This window comes from Oryx dammah, unplaced genomic scaffold (assembly GCF_014754425.2).
Source record: "Oryx dammah isolate SB20612 unplaced genomic scaffold, SCBI_Odam_1.1 HiC_scaffold_25, whole genome shotgun sequence".
Lineage (NCBI taxonomy): Eukaryota > Metazoa > Chordata > Mammalia > Artiodactyla > Bovidae > Oryx > Oryx dammah.
This window is the reverse complement of record NW_024070209.1, coordinates 48,473,176-48,492,974: the sequence shown is the minus strand read 5'-3', so window position 1 is coordinate 48,492,974 and position 19,799 is coordinate 48,473,176. Positions and strand designations below refer to the sequence as shown.

The following is a 19,799-nucleotide window of genomic DNA, read 5'->3' as shown; positions in this document are numbered from 1 at the left end:
ATGTCTCACTAAGACATTTAAAAATACTTGATACAGGATGGTTGAGAATCCACCTGCCAATGCAGGGGACATGGATTTGTTCCCTAGTCTGGTAATATTCCATATAGGACACCTAATCCCTTGAGCTGCAACTATTGAGCCCACCTGCCACAACTACTGGTCCTGCATTCTAGAGTCCGTGCTGTTCACCGCAGCTAGAGAGTAGCCCCTGCTCGCCACAACTAGAGAAAGCCTCTGTGCAGCCATGAAGACCCAATACAGCCAAAAATAAATAAAATTGAAATAAATAATAAAATACTTGATACTTCCTGCTTATTGGACGTTATGACATCCAATGTCATCAATATAGTGGACTACTGTTAAGTTTTGTGGGATATCAAGATGATCAAGATGTCTGTAGACTTTTGATGATAGAGAGCGGGAAAATTGACATCATTCTTATGAAAAAATGTGAAGGTATACTGTTGGCCCTACCAGGGAGAAGCACATGACTTCTGAGGACCTTTATAAACTAGCATGGAGAATGAGGCATACAAAGTGGCAGAGGCTGTGCTGTATCAGTAAAGCTGCTAGGTCAGTAGATATGCAGTATCAGTAAAGATGACTCTGTGTCAGCAAAGATGCTGATACGTCTGGGACAACATCTTCCACTGGAGTCAGCATCTGATTAAGTTTATGATTGTCTGAAGTTACTCCCTAAGATCCCTGTGACTTCCACCCAGGCCCTCTGCCACTGTCATTCTTGTCTAAGCTACTGCCAAATTTCTCCCCACATGTACTTTAGTCAGGGTGATCTTTTAAAGCACAAGTCTAACTGAATCATTTCTTCCCCATACCCTGATCTCCCTCTTAAGATACTTCTTGGCTTTTACAATACAGACTGAAATCCTTAGCCTCTCTAGTCTCACCTCTCGGGACTTTTATCCTGATCTTGATTCCCAGACTCACTGGCTTTCATTCTGTTGCTCAAATGTACCACCAGATACCAGGCCTTTGTGCCATCTGCTTCCTCTGCATGGGGTGCTCTCTTTGCCACTCTTCTTTCACCTCTCTGGCCCTTGTGTCTGCTCGACACCATGCATAGCTCTAATTGAGGGCACCTGAAGCTTCCCATTTTGTTTTCTGTGATTCTGCGATTAATGTCTGTGTCCTCAATTAGACTCTAACTTCCAAAAAAGCAGACAGAAACTATTTCTTTTGTGCCTAGTCATAGGTGGCTCAGACTGTAAAGAATCTGCCTTCGATGAAGAAAGACCTGGATTTGATTCCTGGGTCAGGAAGATCCCCTGGAGAAGGGAAATGGCTACCCGCTCTAGTTTTCTTGGTGGAGAATTCTGTGGACAGAGGAGCCTGGTGGACTACAATCCATGGGGTTGCAAAGAGTCGGACGTGACCAAGAACACTTTCACTTTCTAGGGAAATGCTTGACACCTTGGAGTCAATGACTAATACTGTCCGTTAAGCAAAATAGCATAGTGCTGAGAGTCTGTGTTCTCTGTAGCCTTCTTTTGCACAGATGATTTTTTTTTTTTTGATCTCTTTACACCCTTCCCAAGGTGTTGATGAGATCATTGAATGGCATCACCAATGGACATGAGTTTAAGCAAGCTCTAGGAGATACTAAATGACAAGGAAGACTAGGGTGCTGCAGTCCGTGGGGTCACAAAGAGTTGGACACGACTTAGCAACTGAACAACAATAGCAACAAAGGTGTTGATAGATGCAGTTGTCTGAAATGTTGGGGACCACTCTTCGGGCTGACTGTCATGTCCTGTGTACAGTAGCTTGTGGTCCTTTGTGAGGGATATGTGGCTGGCTTCCACCACTACTGTCTGAACAGGGGTCTGGGCTCATGTGTCTTTACAGCTGTGATTTCAGCAGATGCTTCTTGTTTGGAGACCTCAAACTCTGGCCCGTCGGAATCGCAGACGGGAAAGAAGTGAAATCCATGCTTTCTTAGCTGGATGTCACAACACATGGAAAACACATCCCAAATTTGAAAGATCTATACTACGGAAAAATTTGCAGTGTATGGGACAGTAAATAAATAAATACACCTGATATATTTTTACTGGCAAGACAATAAAAAGAACATCCCAGTGTAAAATCAGGCAAGGGACTTCCCTGGTGGCGCAGTGGATAGATAAAGAGTCCGCTTGCCATACAGGGGACATGGGTTTGATCCCTGGTCTGGGAAGATCCCCCATGTCACAGAGCTACTAAGCCCATGCACCACAACCACTGAGCCTGCACTCTAGAGCCCGTGAGCCACAACTGCTGAAGCCCTGTGCTCTGGAACAACAGAAGCCGCCACACTGAGCAGCCTGTGCGCTACAATGAAGAGTAAGTAGCCCCTGCTCACAGCAACTGGAGAAAGCAGGTGGAATCAACGAAGACCCAGCGCAGCCAACAATTAATCAATCAATTAAAAAAACAGAAAATCAGGCCAAAAACCCAAGTAGGCATTTCATGAAAGATGAAACATAAATGGCCAAAAAACATTCTAAAAATAGTTTACTTAGTAACCAAAGAAATGCAAATTAGAATAACTAGAGGTCTTTTAAACTTTAGCAAAGATTTGAAAGATTGCTAATATCCAGGGTTGATGAGAGTGGAAAAAAGGCCCTTATTTACTGTTGAGGCAGAAGTTGGTATGGCTGGCACAGAGCCAGATTGATGATACAGACTATATTAGAAGTAAAGATGTACACGGTTTTTGTCCCCAGAATTTCATGTCTTGTCATTGATTCTAAGGAAGTAATTGGACTGGTAAACAAAAATATTACTGCCAGGATTTTTATTCTTCACAACATTGTTGATAATAGTTGTTTTAAAAAACAAGGAGTTTTTGTCAAAAAAAGCATGGAGCAGTGGTGACAGGTATCTATATTTATTAACATGAAAAGATTTTTTTTTTTTAAATTGTTTACTTTCCTTGATTGATGTATAGTTGATTTACAATGTTGTGCCAATTTCAGGTGAGCAGCAAAGTAATTCATACACACACACACACACACACATGTATATATACTCTTTCATTTTTCCATTCTAGGTTATTATAAGATATTGAATATTGTTCCCTGTACTATATAGTAGATCTTTGTTGTTAATTTTAGAGGAAAGATTATTTTAAATGAACAAAGCAGTTCACAAAATAGTGTATATAGGGTATTCCCATATTTGTAAATCTGTTATATCTATCTTTGCACGTGTGGAGAAAGGTTTGGAATAATATGTTATATATGTTATAAATGTTATAATGATTGTGTTATAGATTTAAAACTTCAGTTATTAAGCAGGGGGACATATCCATAATTGTCTTTATTTCTCTATAACTGAACTTGTTTTGGCTTGTAAGTTCTTCATATTTAATATTTCCATTTGAAAACAACCCAGTCCCTTCTTGTTTAAAATGCAGGCAGCTCATCTTGGGTGACTACCCACTGAGCCCTCCTTTTGTTTCCCCTGAGATTGATTGACAGATTACACTGTCTTGAGGAGAAATGTTGGCAACTGTGCTCTCCTGGGCCCTCCAGGCCCCCTCCCCCGTGTCACTCATTTTGCATATCTTTGCTATCTCACGTTGGCTGCACAAGTATGCCTTCTAATCCTCTCCAGGTCCTTGAAATTTTCACTGCTTCGTCACCAACTGTGGGCTCTTGTGAGCCCATCCATCTTGTTAGGAAAAAAACATAGAGCCCATCCTGATGGCCTCTGGGCTGTGGGGTGAGCTTGCTCTTCTGTATCAAGTCAAAGATGATGGCATCTGCCCCATCACTTCATGTCAAATAGGTGGGGAAACAATGGAAACAATGACAGACTTTATTTTCTTGGGCTCCAAAATCACTGCAGATGATGACTGCAGCCATGAAATTAAAAGACACTTGCTCCTTGGAAGAAAAGTTATGACCAACCTAGACAGCATATTGAAAAGCAGAGACATTACTTTGCTGATGAAGGTCCATCTAGTCAAAGCTATAGTTTTTCCAATAATCATGTATGGATGTGAGTATAGGACCATAAAGAAAACTGAGCACTGAAGAACTGATGCTTTTGAACGGTGGTATTGGATAAGACTCTAGAGTCCCTTGGACTGCAAGGAGATCAAGCCAGTCAATCCTTAAGGAAACCAGTCCTGAATATTCATTGGAAGGACTGATGCTGAAGCTGAAACTCCAATACTCTGGCCACCTGATGTGAAGAGCCAACTCATTGGAAAAGACCTTGATGCTGGGAAAGATTGAAGGCAGGAGGAGAAGGGGACAACAGAGGATGAGATGGTTGGATGGCATCACCTCATAAGTTTGAGCAGGTTCCTGGAGTTGGAATTGATTCTAAGGAAATAATTGAACTGGTAAACAAAGATGTTACTGCCAGGATTTTTATTCTTCACAACATTGTTGATAATAGTTGCTTTAAAAAACAAAAAGCTTTTATTAAAAAAAAAAAAGCATGGAGCAATTAGCAGTGATGTGTTGGAGTTGGTGATGGACAGGGAAGCCTGGCATGCTACAGTCCATGGGGTTGCAAAGAGTCAGATGTGACTGAGCGACTAAACTGAAGTGACTGACTGAGGGGCTCCCTCTGAGGTAGACCCCAAGCCCTCCTACCTAGGTCCCTCCCAGAGCCCACTCTGATGTGTCCTCCTCAGGCCATACCCTGGCAACTGAAGAACAAGCCCCCCATGCACTGGGGCCCTAACCCCTCTTGGGGCTTCTCCTTCCCACCTTCTTTGGGAATGCAGGGTGCTGAACACATCTCAGGGACTCCTGCATCTCAGCTGGAGACAGAGATTGGCTCTTCCTGCCAATTTTCTCCTCCCACAGCTGATCAGCTCCTGATCTTTTTTTCCAAACTTTTATTTATTTATTATTTATTTGGCTGCATTGGGTCTTAGTTGTGGCACATGGAATTTTCATTTCATCATGTGGGCTCTTTCGTCGTGGTACATGGGCTCCAGAGCGTGTGGGCTCAGTGGCTGCAGTGTACAGGCTTAGTTGCTCCATGGCATGTGGGATCTTAGTTCCCTGACCAGGGATCGAACCTACATCCCCTGAATTGAAAGGCAGATTACTAACCACTGGGCCACCAGGGAAGTCCCAGTTCCTGACCTTTTGAATGAAGCCTCCTCTTTGACTATCAGGAGCTCATTCTTACGCTTGCTTCCAGGGTTAACAGTTAATGCCTCCTCTCCTCCAGGCTGTAGATCTTCATCTTCCCAACCAAGCTTTTTTCAAAATGTAAAACACTCTTTGTCTCAGAGAGCTTGAACTTGTAATTGAAGTGATGGCATTCAAGATGAAGGTCTGCTATAGATTTACAAAGACTTCTTTAAAACTTCAAATTCTGAGGCCAAGGGTTTGTGTCCATCCCTGCCCCAACAGCAGGTTGTATAATAAGCTTTCCCTGCTTGAACAGTGAAGCCATTCAGGGTAGAACCAAAAAGTGTAGCCAGATGGACTGAAAAAGTCTGTAGTTCATGGGCAAAGTCTCCATCTGCTATAGCTCTCTCCTGGGACTGGTAGGATTGTGGGTGATTTCTACTCTTTTTCCATCTGCAGTTTCTGAATTTTCTACAATAAACATGTGGTTATTGTTGTTCAGTTGCTAAGTCGTGTCCGACTCTTTGCGTCCCCATGAACTGCAGCACACCAGGCTTCCCTGTCCTTTACTATATCCCTGAGTTTGCTCAGACTCATGTCTGTTGAGTCGGTGATGCCATCCAACCTTCTCATTCTCTGCTGTCCCCTTCTCTCCTCTTGCCCTCAATCTTTCCCAGCATCAGGATCCTTTCTAAAAATGTGTATTTCTTCCATGCTAGGAGACATAATGACAAAAGCTCTTTTATAAGTGAAGGGACACTTCCAGGCTTTTAGGTCTGTAACGCTGAAGATTAATTCTGCAGGGTATATTTGGAGTTTGGGGCACCCTAGCTCATCTCAGTGGAAGGACTCTTTGGTGGGGTTGGGGTCACAGGTAGGGATCAGGCTGGAGGCAGTGAGGGGAGGAAGAGGCGACATGGGCATCTCTTTCGACAACACGGAGCGGAGTGAGGCAGCCCGCAGCCTGGCTTACCTTCAGGGAGGGGCTGCGGCTTCCACAGCATCTTAAAGGGCAGTGTGTTTCCTTTCAGGACAAGGAGATGGCACTTTGTTGGCATCGTTACAGGTGCTGTATTACCTGGGAACCAATCCTCAGTGTGCCCAGCCCCACGCGAGCTTTGAGGAGATAAATCACAGCAGGAAATCGAGCCGCCCTCACATTTCTAACAAAAGTTGGAAGTTCAACAGTGCTGCAGTCCATGGGGTTACAAAGGGTCACACACAACTGAACAACAACCGTACAAAAAAATAAAAAGAAAACCCCCTTTTATGTCTTAACAAAAAGCAACAGGAAAACATTCACATACAACGTGCCTAATTATCTTCCACCAGGATTAAGCCCCGCTGTGCCCACTTTCGACCACACCAGGGATTTCCTGATGTTTAAAAAAAGTTTAAGGATTTCATTTGTCTTGTCTTTTCTGGGACTTTCTGTTCCCACTTTTATTCTTCTGAATTCTTAATTTTGTGAAAGTGTTAGCAGAGTGATTGTAAAAGCTAGTATCTCATGCACATGGAGATGGGAGTGATGCCAGGACAGGATTTTCCCTCCGCTGTCCTCTTGATGCCAGGACTTGGAGAAGGACTGAGAGCCCACGACAAGGTCCCCTCAGCCCAGTGCTGGGGGTGTTGTGAGCGTTGGGCTGGCTCTGCTGGGACGTGCAGGTGGCCCTGGGCCGGAAGCCCCGTCTGCATTCCTTGTCCAGAGACGAGGCCTTCACCACCCCTCATTCCCAAAGTGGACGGAAGTGCCTCTGGTTCCAGGCTGTGGTTAGAGATAAGACATACTAGGCTGACCCAGGACCGAAGGCACAATCTGCAGGCCTGTGGTCTACCAGCCTCAGAGCCTTTGGAGGAAAGGAGATGGGGAAGGGGGCATGGGAATGAAGCCCACGCTTCTTCTCAGTGTGGGCAGGGCAGGAAGCCAGAGGTGGGGTCTTGTCATATGGAGAGTCCTGAAGACCACCTCACCCAGCTCCGCCTTTGTCACTGAGAAGAGTGAGGGCCAGAGAGGGGTGGTGTGTCTTGGCTGGGGACCTACAGCCAGGGGCTGGCAGAGTTCAGACCAGAGCCCAGGCCTTCTGTGCCAACCACTCCTCTTCCTGTTTCAATAGGGCTGGAAGGCCCAGCTCTTTCTGGCAGCTCCCTGACCCCCACCCCCACCCCCTGACCCCAGAAGCTGCCATCAATGGGGAGGGATGACATTAAACTTGTCCCTGCAGGGAGGGTCTGAATTGTCACAGACACTTCCTCCCCACCACCTCCCCCAGGGGCTCATGATTCTCGAGGGTCTCTGGGGAAGGCTGGACTCCCCTCCACCCACAGATGGGCCCTGGGGCGTGAGCTCCAGGAGGGTTGGGGGGGAGCTCACTGTTTTATTCACACCTCTAGCTCTTGCTCCAAGAATGCGGCCTGGTCACAGGTACTCATTGCATTGTAAAAAAAACGAGTGAAAGAGATGAATACGTGACCTTCATGTTGGGGGGCTTGCTCTGGACAGAACTGTGAAGTTGCCAGGTCTCTTCTCAGGGGCGCTTCCCTCTCCGGAGGCACCTGGCATGGAGTCTGCCTCTGACCCACCCCTCTGTCCTAAGGGGTCACCTCTGACCCAAAGACATTGAGGGAGACAGGGAAGAGTCTCAGGTAGGAGGAGTCAGGCGATGGAGGAGCTCCTGGCATCTTTGGGGAGCAATGTCTGGTGTCCCCTGAGTTTCAGGAAAGGTAGGGCTTGGTGCAAGCACATTTGGTACTGAGGATCAGTGCAAGCAGAGGGTGGTCTGTGAGGGGAAAGCCACGGTCAGGCGCGGAAGCTCCCCTCTGGGCTGGGGGAGGGCCAGCAAGCTGGGAGCCGGGCCTGGCACTGAACGCCACGGGGATTCTGGGCAGAGGGGTGAGCGGGTTTGAGAGAGGACAGTCGAGATGGTGCTGCTGGGGCCCTCAGGAGCCTTGAGTTCAGCCTGTGAGGAGGAGGATGGAAGATCGGAGGCTGCCTCTTCCTGCTTGGGGACAGAAGAGCCCCCGCCTCCCGATGAGGCAGGGCCGTCCCCGCTTCCGTCAGTGGGAGTCTGGACTCACCTGCCATGGCTGTGCGTTCCCATCAGACGTGGGGGCTGTGGATACACTGGAGAGGACTGAACGGAGTCGCACATGTCCCCAGGGCCTACCATGGGACAGTATTAGGGCCCTGAGGCCTTGCACCCCTGATTCCCAGCTCTAAGAGGTTGGGGAGGCTCCCCCCACCCCCATAGGGGCAGCTCTCACTCCACCTGCCACCTTTCGAGAGTTCTTGGTGTGACCTTGTGGATCCCTCAGGCCACCCTCCAAGACACAGGCCTTCAGGGTGTGGAGCCAGAGGAGGGGCATACTTGCCCCAGGACACCCAATTTGTACCCGCCCCCACCCCCACTAAGCACACACTGCTCAGTGAAAAACCCCCATCCCCGAAAACACATCAAACCACACTCATTAAAGCTGTGCCCCCTTCCCATGCGCTCAGTCCCTTCAGTCCTGTTTGACTCTTTGCGACCCTCTGGACTGGAGCCCGCCAAGCTCCTCTGTCCATGGGATTCTTCAGGCAAGAGTACTGGAGTGGCTTGTCATTTCCTTCTCCAGGGCGTCTTCCCGACCCAGGGATTGAACCCAGATCTCCTGCTTTGGCAGGCAGGTTCTTTCCCACTAGCGCCATCTGGGAAGCTCCTTCCTTCCCACACTCCTCCCTTTTCATCCTTTTGTGGCTTTTTCTTGGCTTCTCTGAGACTGCCTTGTCTATAGGAAAACATAGGAGGACACCTCCCAGTCGTGGGCCGGCGCTCCTGGGGCTGCCCTGCACTGAGAACTATGGACTAGAGCTGGGGGCTGGGGGTAGGGAAGGACTCTGGGAGCTGAGACAAGTCTTGGAACCAGCTGGAAGGGGTGAGGATACCTGGCAGGCCACGTGGGCATCCCAGCCGCTGGACACCAGAGTCTGCAGCCGGGGCGCGTGCTCCTCCACAAACCGCTCACACTGAGGGAGGAGACAGACACAGGGCTAGGTGGACCCAGGCCCGGGGCAGGGCCCTCCTGCCTTACCATCTGGCCTCCCCACTTATGTGGATCCCCTCAGAGCTTCCTGGGCCTGGTGTAGGTCCAGCCCTCAGCCCCCAGTGAGCAGCTCTGGCTGTAAGACTGAACAAGCCACTGGGTGGAAATGGGGGTTTCTGTCAGGAAAACCAGGGACCTCAGAGATGGAGACTGAGGGGCAGGATCTTGGCCGCATCCTTCCCTCCCCTCTCCATTTCAGTTCTGGAAGCCACCCTGAAGTTCATCTGGTCCTAGAGACCTGATGAGGGGAGCACTGTGCGGAAAGCGGCCTTCTGCAGGAGTCAGCAGGCGCGTCGCCCACTCTCAGGGAACACCAGGGCTCCGGGACCCCAGGCCCAGGCCTCTCCTGCCGGTGGCTTGGCCCCCACTGAGTCACACCAGGAAGAGCCCCGGGGCAGGGACAGGACTGGGACCTGGAGAGGAGGCCAGGCCTTCTCTTGCTCAGCTGGCCCGGCATTACTCATCTCTGGCAGATGACCTGGCCTCTCTCCTGGTCCATGACGGAGGCCTGCTTGTCCTGCTGAGCCCATGCCCCTGGGTCAGAGACGTCTCCTGACCTTTTGCCCTAAGTTACAACGACGTCATTGTTTGTCCTGTGTCCTGTCTGTGTCTGAGCACCTTAAGGGCAGAGGTCCAGCCCACTCTGTGTATCTCTGCCTGGGAAACCTGTCTTGGACCCAACCCTCCACCTCGGGCAGCCCTTGGGTCCTGAGCACCCCTGCACCCCTGCCCCTCACCTTTTGCCTGTCCAGCCAGGTGCCCAGGCAGGCCTGGCGCATGGCCTGTGGCATGGCCTGCTCACTGCTGTTCCCTGCCTGAGTGGTCACAAACACGCAGAGCTGGCACTCAGAGTCTTGCGGCAGCCATTCTCCAGGCAGGGACCCCAGGGCAGGGAGGACTAGAGAGAAAAAACAGCCGCGTTCCTGTCCTCACTGGCCCAGGGAGGGTTGTGCAGGGCTGTGGTTGGCAGGGGAGGGGATGGGAGCAGGTGATGGGCAGGGGCTGGGGCGGCAGGCTCACCTGGGCCAGCGCTGTCCTCGCTGGAGCACCGGAGGACGAGGCCGCAGACCAGCTGGGGCAGCATGTGGCCTAGCAGCGCGTCCAGGAGGATGACAGAGTAGCGCTCAACCAGGCACTGGCAGATGCCGCCCACCAGCAGGGGCACCACGTGGCATGCCTGGGCCACAGTCATGGCCAGTACACCCTGGGGTGGGGGCCGAGAAAGGACAGGGTGGGACCTTCCCCCGAAAGACCTGCTCGGGGTGCTTTGCAGACCTTCCCTGGAGGCCTTGGAGAATTATTACGCTGTTTGCAGACAGACGCTGAACATCAGGGAGTCCAGGGGACTTGTCCAGAGTCACTGAGCTGGTGCGAGAACCAGGCCACAGACCCCAACTCTGACTTCAAAGACTCTGGAATTGTTGAAATTCTAGAGTTTCTCAGAGAAGTGGACATTGCTCAGGCCACATGGCAGCCTGGGGCAGAGGCAGAACCAACCCAAGTCGTCTTCCTCCTGACCGGGCGGTGCCATGCTTCCCCCACAGGTGGACAAGCTCCTGTCTGTCGCTCCCAGAGTCAAGAAGTCCCTGGTTTCAGGAGCCCCATGGGGAAGTAAGGAGTATCCCCACCCCACCCCATGCCACCTTGATTCCAAACACAACCTCCCTGCTGAAGAGCAAGGAGAGAGGATGCAGGCACGCTTATTCCTCCACTCCTTTATTCATTCAGCCAATTCATGTAAAGAACTTTCACACGTGAAATAAGCTACAGGGATCTACTGCACATCTCAGGGAATATAGCCAATATTTTATAATAACTATAAATGGAATATATCCTTTGAAAGTTGTGAATCACTATATTGTACACTTGTGAGTTATAGAATATTGTACATCAACTATGTTTGTGTGTGTGTCCCCAGTTGCTTCAGCTGTGTTCGATTCTTTGCGACCCTATGGACCGTAGCCTGCCAGATTCCTCTATCCATGGGATTTCCCAGGCAAGAATACTGGAGTGGGTTGTCATTTCCTCCTCTAGGGGATCTTCTCGACCCAGGGATCCTACCTGCACCTCCTGAGTCAGATTTTTACCTGCTGAGCCATCAGGAAGCCTAGTACATCAACTATACTTCAATTTTCAGAGAAGGCAATGGCAACCCACTCCAGTACTTTTGCCTGGAGAACCCCATGGACAGAGGAGCCAGGTAGGCTATAGTCCATGAGGTCGCTAAGAGTCAGACGACTGAGCAACTTCACTTTCACTTTTCACTTTCCACTTTCAGGCATTGGAGAAGGCAATGGTAACCCACTCCAGTGTTCTTGCCTGGAGAATCCCAGGGACGGGGGAGCCTGGTGGGCTGCCGTCTATGGGGTCACAGAGTGGGACATGACTGACACGACTTAGCAGCAGCAGCATACTTCAATTTTAAAAAAAGGACCGGTATGTGGCAGGCTGGCCTGGGCCCTGTTCCTGCCTGAAGCCCCCGCTGTCCCTTAGCATCAGGACAGCCAAGGGAGGAGTAGAACAGGGGGACATGTATATTTTGGGGATGTAACACCTTCCAAATGACACATCTCACCACAAGGACCCATTTTGCTTGCATCAGACCCCAACTCGTCCTCTCCTCCTGCGATGATGAGGGGCCCCAGCTCTGTCAAAGGCTGGCCATCTCCTTGTGCACAGGATCCACGCTGCATCCCCCTCTGTTCTGCTTCATTGCTTCTCCCTCTTGCCCTTCCCTTTCATCAGCATGTGAACATGCTAAAATAGCTTCTGTCATTAAAAACCCTCACCCATCTTAGGGCTTCCCTGGGGGTCCTCTGGCTAAGACTGCGCTTCGACTGCAGGGGCTGCATGTTCAACCCCTGGTCAGGGAACTAAGAGCCCACAGGCCAAAAAGTTAAAAAAAAAAAAAAAAAAGAAACAAACCCAAAGTCTCACCCATCTTCTCTTCCCTTCCCAGAAAAACTTCAAGAAAGAGTTGTCGATACTGAGTGCTATAGTTCTGTCTCTGGAACTCCTCCAAAACAGCTTTCAAGGTCACCAGCAACCCCCCGGTCATGTCTTGTCGACCCCTCAGCAGATTTCACCCCAGTGACCACTCCCTCCGTGCTGAAGTACTTTCTTCTCTCAGGCTCCACACCCTCATGCTGTGGCGTCCCCACCTCCCTGGCTGTCCCTCCTCAGGCTCTTTTGCTGGCTTTTTCTTCTTCCTCCACCTGGTCCACCCCATATCCCTGGATTTAAATCTTGGATTTAAATCTTGTCTGTAGCCATGACTCTCAGACTGACGTCTCTGGACCTGGCCAGTGACCTGGCAGGCTGCCTGCTTGTCGCCTCCTCCTGTATGTTATACAGGCAACTTGAACTTACTACAGCCAGGAGAGAAGTCCTAATTTTTCTGCCCAGACATGTTTCTTCTCAAATCCACCCATTTCAGTGGGGGGTGGGAGGCATTCCCAAGAGCCTGTCGCTCAAGCCAAAGTCCATAGAATCATGGCTGACTCCCCACTTGTCTTCATGCCCCTGGTCCCCTCCGTCACCGAGTCCTGCGGAGCCCACCTCCCAGACAGACCCCAGTCCCCCTGCTAGACCCAGGCCCACCGTGCTTCCTGCCATGGTCTCCTAAGGACTCACCTTGCTCTCATTGTTCCCTCCCTTCTGCCTGATACCATCTTCAAACACCAGGAGAGAGATCTTGCTAAAGTGTAAATCCAGTCATGACTCCTCCTGCCTGAAACCCTGCCCCAGCTGTGTACTGCCTTCAGAAGAAAGCCCAGGGCTTTCCTGGTGGCTGAGTGGTAAAGAATCCATGTGAATGCAGGAGCCACAGGTTCGCTCCCTTCCCCAAGAAGATCCCACAAGCAGCTAAGCCCACGCGCCACAACTATTGAGCCCGTGCTCCGCAACACAAGAAGCCACCAAAGTGAGAAGCCTGAGCTCTGCAGCTAGAGAAAAGCCTGTGCAGCAACAAAGACCCAGCGTAGCCAAAAATGAATAAATAAACAAAACTGTAAGAAAGAAGCAGCAGAACAAAGCCCAGTGTCCCTTCACTTGGCCTACCCTCTGCTCTCTTCTCAAACTCTCCCTGCTGCGAGCTGCAGCCCAAGCTCATTCTGCTTAAGACTCTGCCCATTGGTCCTAGTTGTCCCTCAGCTCTCAACTCAACCTCAGGGCTCTTCCTGACCAACCATCCCACCCCCATTCTCCTGTCACTGTTCCTTCCCTCATCTGTCTTAATTCTCTGCTCTGAACTCATCACTACCTGAAAAAAATCTCTCCCACTGCAATGCAGACAGGAGGGTGGACACGCCCTCAGTGAACAGGCGGCCGTACTGGCCCCATCTGGAAGGGTCAACAGGGCAGGTCTCTCCTCACTTGGGCCCATTTCAAGGCAGGGCCGTTGGGTGATGGTCACTACAAAGTTTGGAAGACTCCATGTTCAGGGTGGGCAAGGATGGGGTGTCCATCTAATTCTTCTTTTGTAAAATTAAAGCACCTTTTCTTGCTTTCTTCCTTCCCTCCTTTTCCTCTCTTTCTTCCTTTCCCTTCTTTCTCTGTCTCTTTTTTTCTTCCTCCCTTTCTTCCTTTCTCTCTCCCTCTTTCTCTCTTTTTCTTTCTTTCCCAGCAATTTGGTATAGATTTTACTGGAACAATGTTTCACTTTGTTTCTGATACATACATATCCCTACCCTTAGGATATGAGGATATGATTCTGAATAGAAAACTTGAAAGCAGCATTTCCACAAAGACAACTGAGATTCTTTTCTGTATTTTGACACCTGGCATAGTGCCTGGAGGGTTTCCCTGGTGGCACAGAGGTAAAGAATCTACCTGTCATTGCAGGAGACCTAAGAGACACAGATTCAATCTCTAGGTCAGGAAGATCCCCTGGAGAAGGGAATGGCAACCCACTCCAGTATTCTTGCCCAGAGAATTCCTTAGACAGAAGAGCCTGGTGGGCTACAGTCCATGGAGTCGCAAAGAGTCAGACACGACTGAGTGACTGAGAACACACGCATAGTGCCTGGCACACAGTGAGGGCTTCACAATTGTTGAAGAAGCTTAGTCCTGGCACTTAGAGGCCCAGCCCGAGGGCAGGGTGCCTTGGGTGGGAACAACACACAAATGGCCCCCTCCTAACCTCTGAGGAGGGATGGGGAAGGTGGAGCAGTGGGGAGCCCTGTGCCCTGGATGACTCACCTTGGGAATCACAGCCTGGATCCGTTTGATCAGAGTCCGGCAGAGCCAGCAGAAGGGGAGGGGAATGGGGAACCGCTGCTGGGAGAGGTCCTGGCGGAAGAATCACGCTGGAGGCAGGCTGGACAGCAGGCTCGCCCCGGCTCTGCTCACCAGCCTAGCCTCCTTCTCCTCTCCCCCTGCTCCCGTCTTAGGCCCTGTCTGTAGTTGCTGGTGCCCTTCCCGGCTCTGCCCCTCCCAGGTCAAGTGCTCCTGGCCTCCAGGGCCTCGGCTGTGGCCCTGTTGCTCTGGACCCCCACCTTACCTGTGTCTGAGGCCCAGGCTTGGCCTGGAGGGCCTCTGGCAGCAGGGGGAGGGCCATCTTGTCCAGCAGAGGGCCCCATGGCTCTGGCCCCTTCCCTGGCTCTGGGTGCCTGGGCTTGCATAGGCCCACGTGCTGACAAATGAACTTCGGGTTCTAGGGCACAACACAGGGTAAGGGGGTGGTTAGGGTCGGGGAGGGAGCCCCACTCCTGCTCAGTCTGGCTCAAGGATTCAGGTACCAGGCCACTGTCTTTGGCCTGGAATGAGGGGAGCAGGCTGGTTTGGGGTTGTGGTTTAAGATTCTGTGGAGGGGATGGGGGAGACCAAAGGCAGAGAGGGAGGTCATGTGGGGGCTTTGGGGCACTTGTCTGTGGATGTGTGTGAATGAGTGTGAGCATGGATGTTTGTGGGAATGAAGGAGTATAAGTACATGAGACTGTGTCTTTTGTGTGAGTGTGCAGATGATGTGAGGTTTTTTTTTGTTTTTTTTTTCTGGAGGAGAAACTCAAATTTTATCAGACAAATTGTTATTCTTTTTGCATTTTCTGTAATAAGCCTTTAAACTACATGGGCGCTGCCTTTCCTTAATCAAGAATGTGAATTGTGAATTCAAAGGACAGGGGTCAAAATCAAAACTTGACCAATTATTATCTGTGTATCTTTGGGTATTTATGTGTTCAGTCATATCCATGGGACTGACTGTACCCCTCTAGGCTCCTCTGTCCATGGAATTTTCCAAGCAAGAATACTGGAGTTTGTTGCCGTTAACTACTCCTGGGATCTTCCTGACCCAGGGATCGAACCTGTGTCTCTTGCATCTCCCGCGCTGGCAGGATGATTCTTTACCACTGGAGCCACCAAGGCTTCCCTGGTGGCTCAGTGGTAAAGAATTCACCTGCAGTGCAGGAGACTGGGGTTTGATCCCTGGGTCAGGAATTTCCCCTGGAGAAGGGAATGGCAACTCACTCTAGTATTCTTGCCTGGAAAATTCCATGGACAGAGGAGCCTGGTGAGCTACAGTCCACGGGGTCGTAAAGAGTCAGACACAACTGGGTGACTAAGGACAAACATTCTTGGGTGTTAACTCCTCTGAAGCAGTTGTTGGAAGATTCCTTTAATTACAGTATTTTAAGGACTTAAAGCTTAGAGCCTACTCAGAGTTAGCACAAAGTAGAATTTGTTATTCTTGTGGGATGCTGTGAGTTTTACCTGAGACTGTGGAGAAGGCGATGGCACCCCACTCCAGTACTCTTGCCTGGAAAATCCCATGGACAGAGGAGCCTGGTAGGCTGCAGTCCATGGGGTCACTGGGAGTCGGACACGACTGAGCGACTTCACTTTCACTCTTCACTTTCATGCATTGGAGAAGGAAATGGCAACCCACTCCAGTGTTCTTGCCTGGAGAATCCCAGGGACAGGGGAGCCTGGTGGGCTGCCATCTATGGGGTCGCACAGAGTTGGACAGGACTGAAGCGTCTTAGCAGCAGCAGCAGCAGTGTGTCTGTAGTATGGATTTGTGACCCAGTGTGTATTTGTATGAAGAGTGTGAGGGTGTGTGTAGGTGTTTGCAAGTGTGCAGGCCCACTGTGTACAGCTTAGTGGGTGGGGCTGTGATCTGGGCACCAGCTGAGGGGCACTGAGTTTCCTGGACTGGGTGTGGGTAGGATGCGTGCGTGTATGTGTCTGTGTGTGTGTGTGTCTGTGTGTGTGTGCTGGGGTACCACATGTCGGGGTAACTCTGGGAAAGGTCAGGAATGGAGGCTGTGAGGGAGGCAGCCTGGAGGCGAGGTGGGCAGGCTGACTCACCATCTGGCTCTGGAAGTGGTCAATGATCAGAGGGAAGTAGGTGTCCAGCAGGTGGCGACACTGGGGCACCAAGAGTTTCAGCGGAAGGACATCGCACTCCTGCTCCAGGAATTTGTGCACTGTGTCCTGGGAGGCAGGCCAGAGAGAGGACTGTTAGCCTGGCCTCTCTGAGGCCTGCCCCATCTGAGCCCCTGGACATGGGGCCACTGCCCAGCTGACTGGTCGCCTTCGCCCAGGGCTCTGGAGTTGGGAGGTGCTAAAGGAGCTGCGTGGTTGGGCACAGGAAGGGTAGCTCCCCTTGGGAAAGACTGTGATGCTGAGATCACTCCCAGAGCCCTCTCCGGACCAGGAGACCCCTGGTAAACCCAGGCATCACCCCCAGCTTGGAGATGCTTCTTTAAGAGGCTCACCTCTTCTTCCATCTCTTAACCTCCAAACTTCAATTCAGGGTATGGGCCTCATTACCTGGAAAATGGCCTCCTTGGCCATCTTGGTGAGGATGCGGGAGATGTCCTCACATTCCTGGCACAGGTCATCCTGAGGAGAGGGCCCCAAGGTGGAGCATGTGATGGGGGGCCTGCTCCCAGCTCAGGTGGCTAAGGCTGACAGGGCACTCCAAGACACAGGCAAGTGTCCATGATCCCATCCCATCCCATCCCATTCATTCCATCCCACTCATCCTACCCCATCCATCCCCTCCCATCCCATCTCACCCCATCCATCCCATCCCATTCATCCCACCCCACCCTATCCAAATCATATTCTATCCCATTCCACTCCATCCCGTCCTATCCCCTACAGGGGCTCCAATCCATCAGGCACATCCAGAGTCTACCCAGGACCCTTTTCCCTGAGCCCTCTTGTCTCCCTACATCCTTAGTAGGGAGTAGTACTCACGGCTTCCACATGTCCCCAGACTTCCTGCAGGCAGTGCCCTAGGGCTCTGCACTGCAAAGCTTGCTCCAGACTTTGGCACCAGAACTTGGGGCCCTGGGCACAGGCCAGGGAGTAGGTGGTCCCCGCAGCTGCTGTTTGAAGCCAGAGAAACCCTGGGATCCATGCCACGCCTGGTGCACTGGCCTCCCCTAAACTCCACACCTAATTTTACTGGGATGCATGGCTCTTAAACTTGCTGGAGTCAGACAGCTCTGGCTTCTCTTGCTCTGTGTGTATATGCTAAGTTGCTTCAGCTGTGTCCGACTGTTTGAGATCCTTTGAACTGTAACCCCCCAGGCTTCTCTGTCCCTGGGATTATCCAGGCATGAATACTGGAGTGGGTTGCCATGCCCTTCCCCAGGGGATCTTCCTGACCCAGGGATCGAACCCATGTCTCTTGCATCTCCTACACTGGCAGGTGGGTTCTTTACTATAGCATCGCCTGGGAAGCCCTCTACCTGCTCTAGTGCCTACCAGCTGTGTGACCTTGGACAAGCCCTGGAGTCTCTGAGTCAAGGCTCCCTCTTCTTTAAAATGAGGGTAATGTCCAGACTAAGGATAATGCTTGGGACAGAGCCAGGGCTCAGCAAATGGTGGAGAAGTTTGCAATGCCCCCTCCATACCTAGACCTGGAGGGTGGGGAGGCAAGGGGAGGCTGGGGGGACTCACCAGTGCCCAGACCACAGAGTATGGGCAGCAGCAGCAGCCACGGCAGCAGGTGTGACTTGGCCATGGCACCTCCACAGCCTGGACACCCTGCTTGGGGCGGGGGCCCTTATAGCTGGGGGCTGGGGTGTGGGGGCAGGGCTCTGTGGGAGCAGCGATGACCTCAGTGTTTGCCTTTGCCCTAGAGAGCCCTCCAGATGCTTTGATCCCCACCTCTTCCCAGCAGTGACACTCCTGCCTGCCCCCCTGGCTACCCCCACCCTGCCGTATCCTTCCCGATGACCTTCCTTGCTCCCTTTGCCGCCTTCCCACTCCCAAACACACATTCTTCCTCTCAGGGGTTTGGATTCCCTCCAACCTGGGGGCTCTTGATCCTTCACATCCAATCGCATCCCCCTGGGTTACAGAAGGGGAACAGACAGGACCAGAGTAGCAGGGGTGAGTCCCCTCCCTTTACCCGGGGCCTCTCTGGCCTCCTCTGCTCTTGAGCAATGACTCTTAAGAGCTTCCTGCCTGGCTCTTGACCAGGGGCAAGCCCTGGAGGGGCGAGCCTGGAGATGGCCACCTACCATGACCTTCTCCTTATTCTTTCCTCTAGAAAACTCCTCCGCTTCTCTGAGAACATGGCTGGTGTTGGCCAGAAGAGCGTTTACATGAAGCAAAGAGAAAAAAAAAAAAAGTATCCCAATTATCTGAGACAAGGGGCACAGCTTGGCAGCTCAGGGGGAAGAAACTGTCCTTCACAGTTGCCTGGTCAGGTCCCCCTGGGCAGCGCACATCCAGGAATAAGCTGACTACCCATGAGGGGCAGACACAAGGGGTGAGAGCAGGGAGTCAGCCTCTGGCTCGTGGCCACCACTGTGGCTGAGTCCTGGGGTGCCCTCTCCAGCAGAGGATCACGGGTGCTACTTCTGGCTCGGGCAGGTGGGAATCAGTACCACTGGACTCAGGATAGCTGAATGACTCTCAAGGTTGCACAGGGTTTTGGGCAGTTTCTGTTGGGCTCAAGCCCTCATCAGTATGACAAATGGTTGCTACCACGGGAGTCGGCCAAGAGTGTGTGTAAACATGTGACAAAGATGAGTCCCCATGGTTTGCATTCCTCCCAAGAAGGTGGGGCTGGTGAGTGTTTAACAGAGAAGCTGCCCTGGGCACACTCAGGACTGCCCTAGCCGCAGAGGGCGGGGGCTGCCTGCGGGGTGATGGTCAGGGTGTCTGTCTTCTTGCTCACAGCACACCGCAGGGAAGGCTGGTTCAGCAGGGAGGCTCAGGTTCATGCAGTTGCTCTGAGGCCCAGGCCTATCCTTCCGCGTGTTCTGCTGTTCCCCAGGCCTTGGGGTCCTCCCCTGGTTCCTCTGTATCTGGACGGCAGAAAGACGGGGAGTGGGGAGTTGAGGATCAGGCCCAAGAGTAGCCTTCATTTCTGCTCCCAGTTCATGGGGCAGGACTCCATCACACTTTCCCACTTAATGGCGGGAAGGCTGGGAGACCCCAGGCTCCCAGGCGCCCAGGGGAATGGGACCTGGGGTTGGACACATGGCATTGTCTCAGATCCATCACGCTAAACACAACACTGTGTGTTCTGGGGGGGTTTTCTGAATAGTGTGTCCATGGCTCCCATCAAATCCTCAAAGAGCCGCTCTCACCTTCTGAGATAGCCCATGCTCTATCTGTGGAGTATGTCTCTGTCTAAATAAATCCACTTCTTAC

The 19,799-nt window shown here is 51.5% G+C and overlaps 1 protein-coding gene across 4 annotated transcripts; it reads right to left on the bottom strand.

Moving 5' to 3' along the window:
* Positions 1 to 4,853: 4,853 nt before the first annotated feature.
* On the bottom strand, positions 4,854 to 18,173 carry SFTPB (surfactant protein B). Of its 4 annotated transcripts, none has more exons than XM_040224300.1 (11): positions 18,093 to 18,173; positions 17,385 to 17,515; positions 16,953 to 17,024; positions 16,488 to 16,613; positions 14,683 to 14,835; positions 14,382 to 14,471; positions 10,203 to 10,386; positions 9,920 to 10,080; positions 9,025 to 9,105; positions 8,178 to 8,262; positions 4,854 to 8,059 (listed from the first exon to the last, which is right to left on the bottom strand). In XM_040224300.1, exons 1-10 carry the CDS (start codon positions 18,154 to 18,156, stop codon positions 8,200 to 8,202), a joined length of 1,125 nt encoding a protein of 374 aa, XP_040080234.1. In that variant the 5' UTR covers positions 18,157 to 18,173; the 3' UTR covers positions 4,854 to 8,059; positions 8,178 to 8,199. The 4 variants fall into 4 exon arrangements, with proteins under 4 accessions (XP_040080234.1, XP_040080235.1, XP_040080237.1 ...); XM_040224301.1 differs by having other exon boundaries at positions 4,854 to 5,573; XM_040224303.1 differs by having other exon boundaries at positions 10,203 to 10,317.
* Positions 18,174 to 19,799: the final 1,626 nt, after the last annotated feature.

Coding starts and splice junctions, on each gene's coding strand:
- SFTPB (XM_040224300.1), bottom strand. CDS start 18,156: ATGGCCAAGTCACACCTGCTGCCGTGGCTGCTGCTGCTGCCCATACTC. Junction 17,025..17,384: donor TCTGGGGACATGTGGAAGCC/GTGAGTACTACT, acceptor CCCTCTCCTCAG/GATGACCTGTGCCAGGAATG. Junction 9,106..9,919: donor CCTGGCTGGACAGGCAAAAG/GTGAGGGGCAGG, acceptor CTCCTCCCTCAG/TGTGAGCGGTTTGTGGAGGA.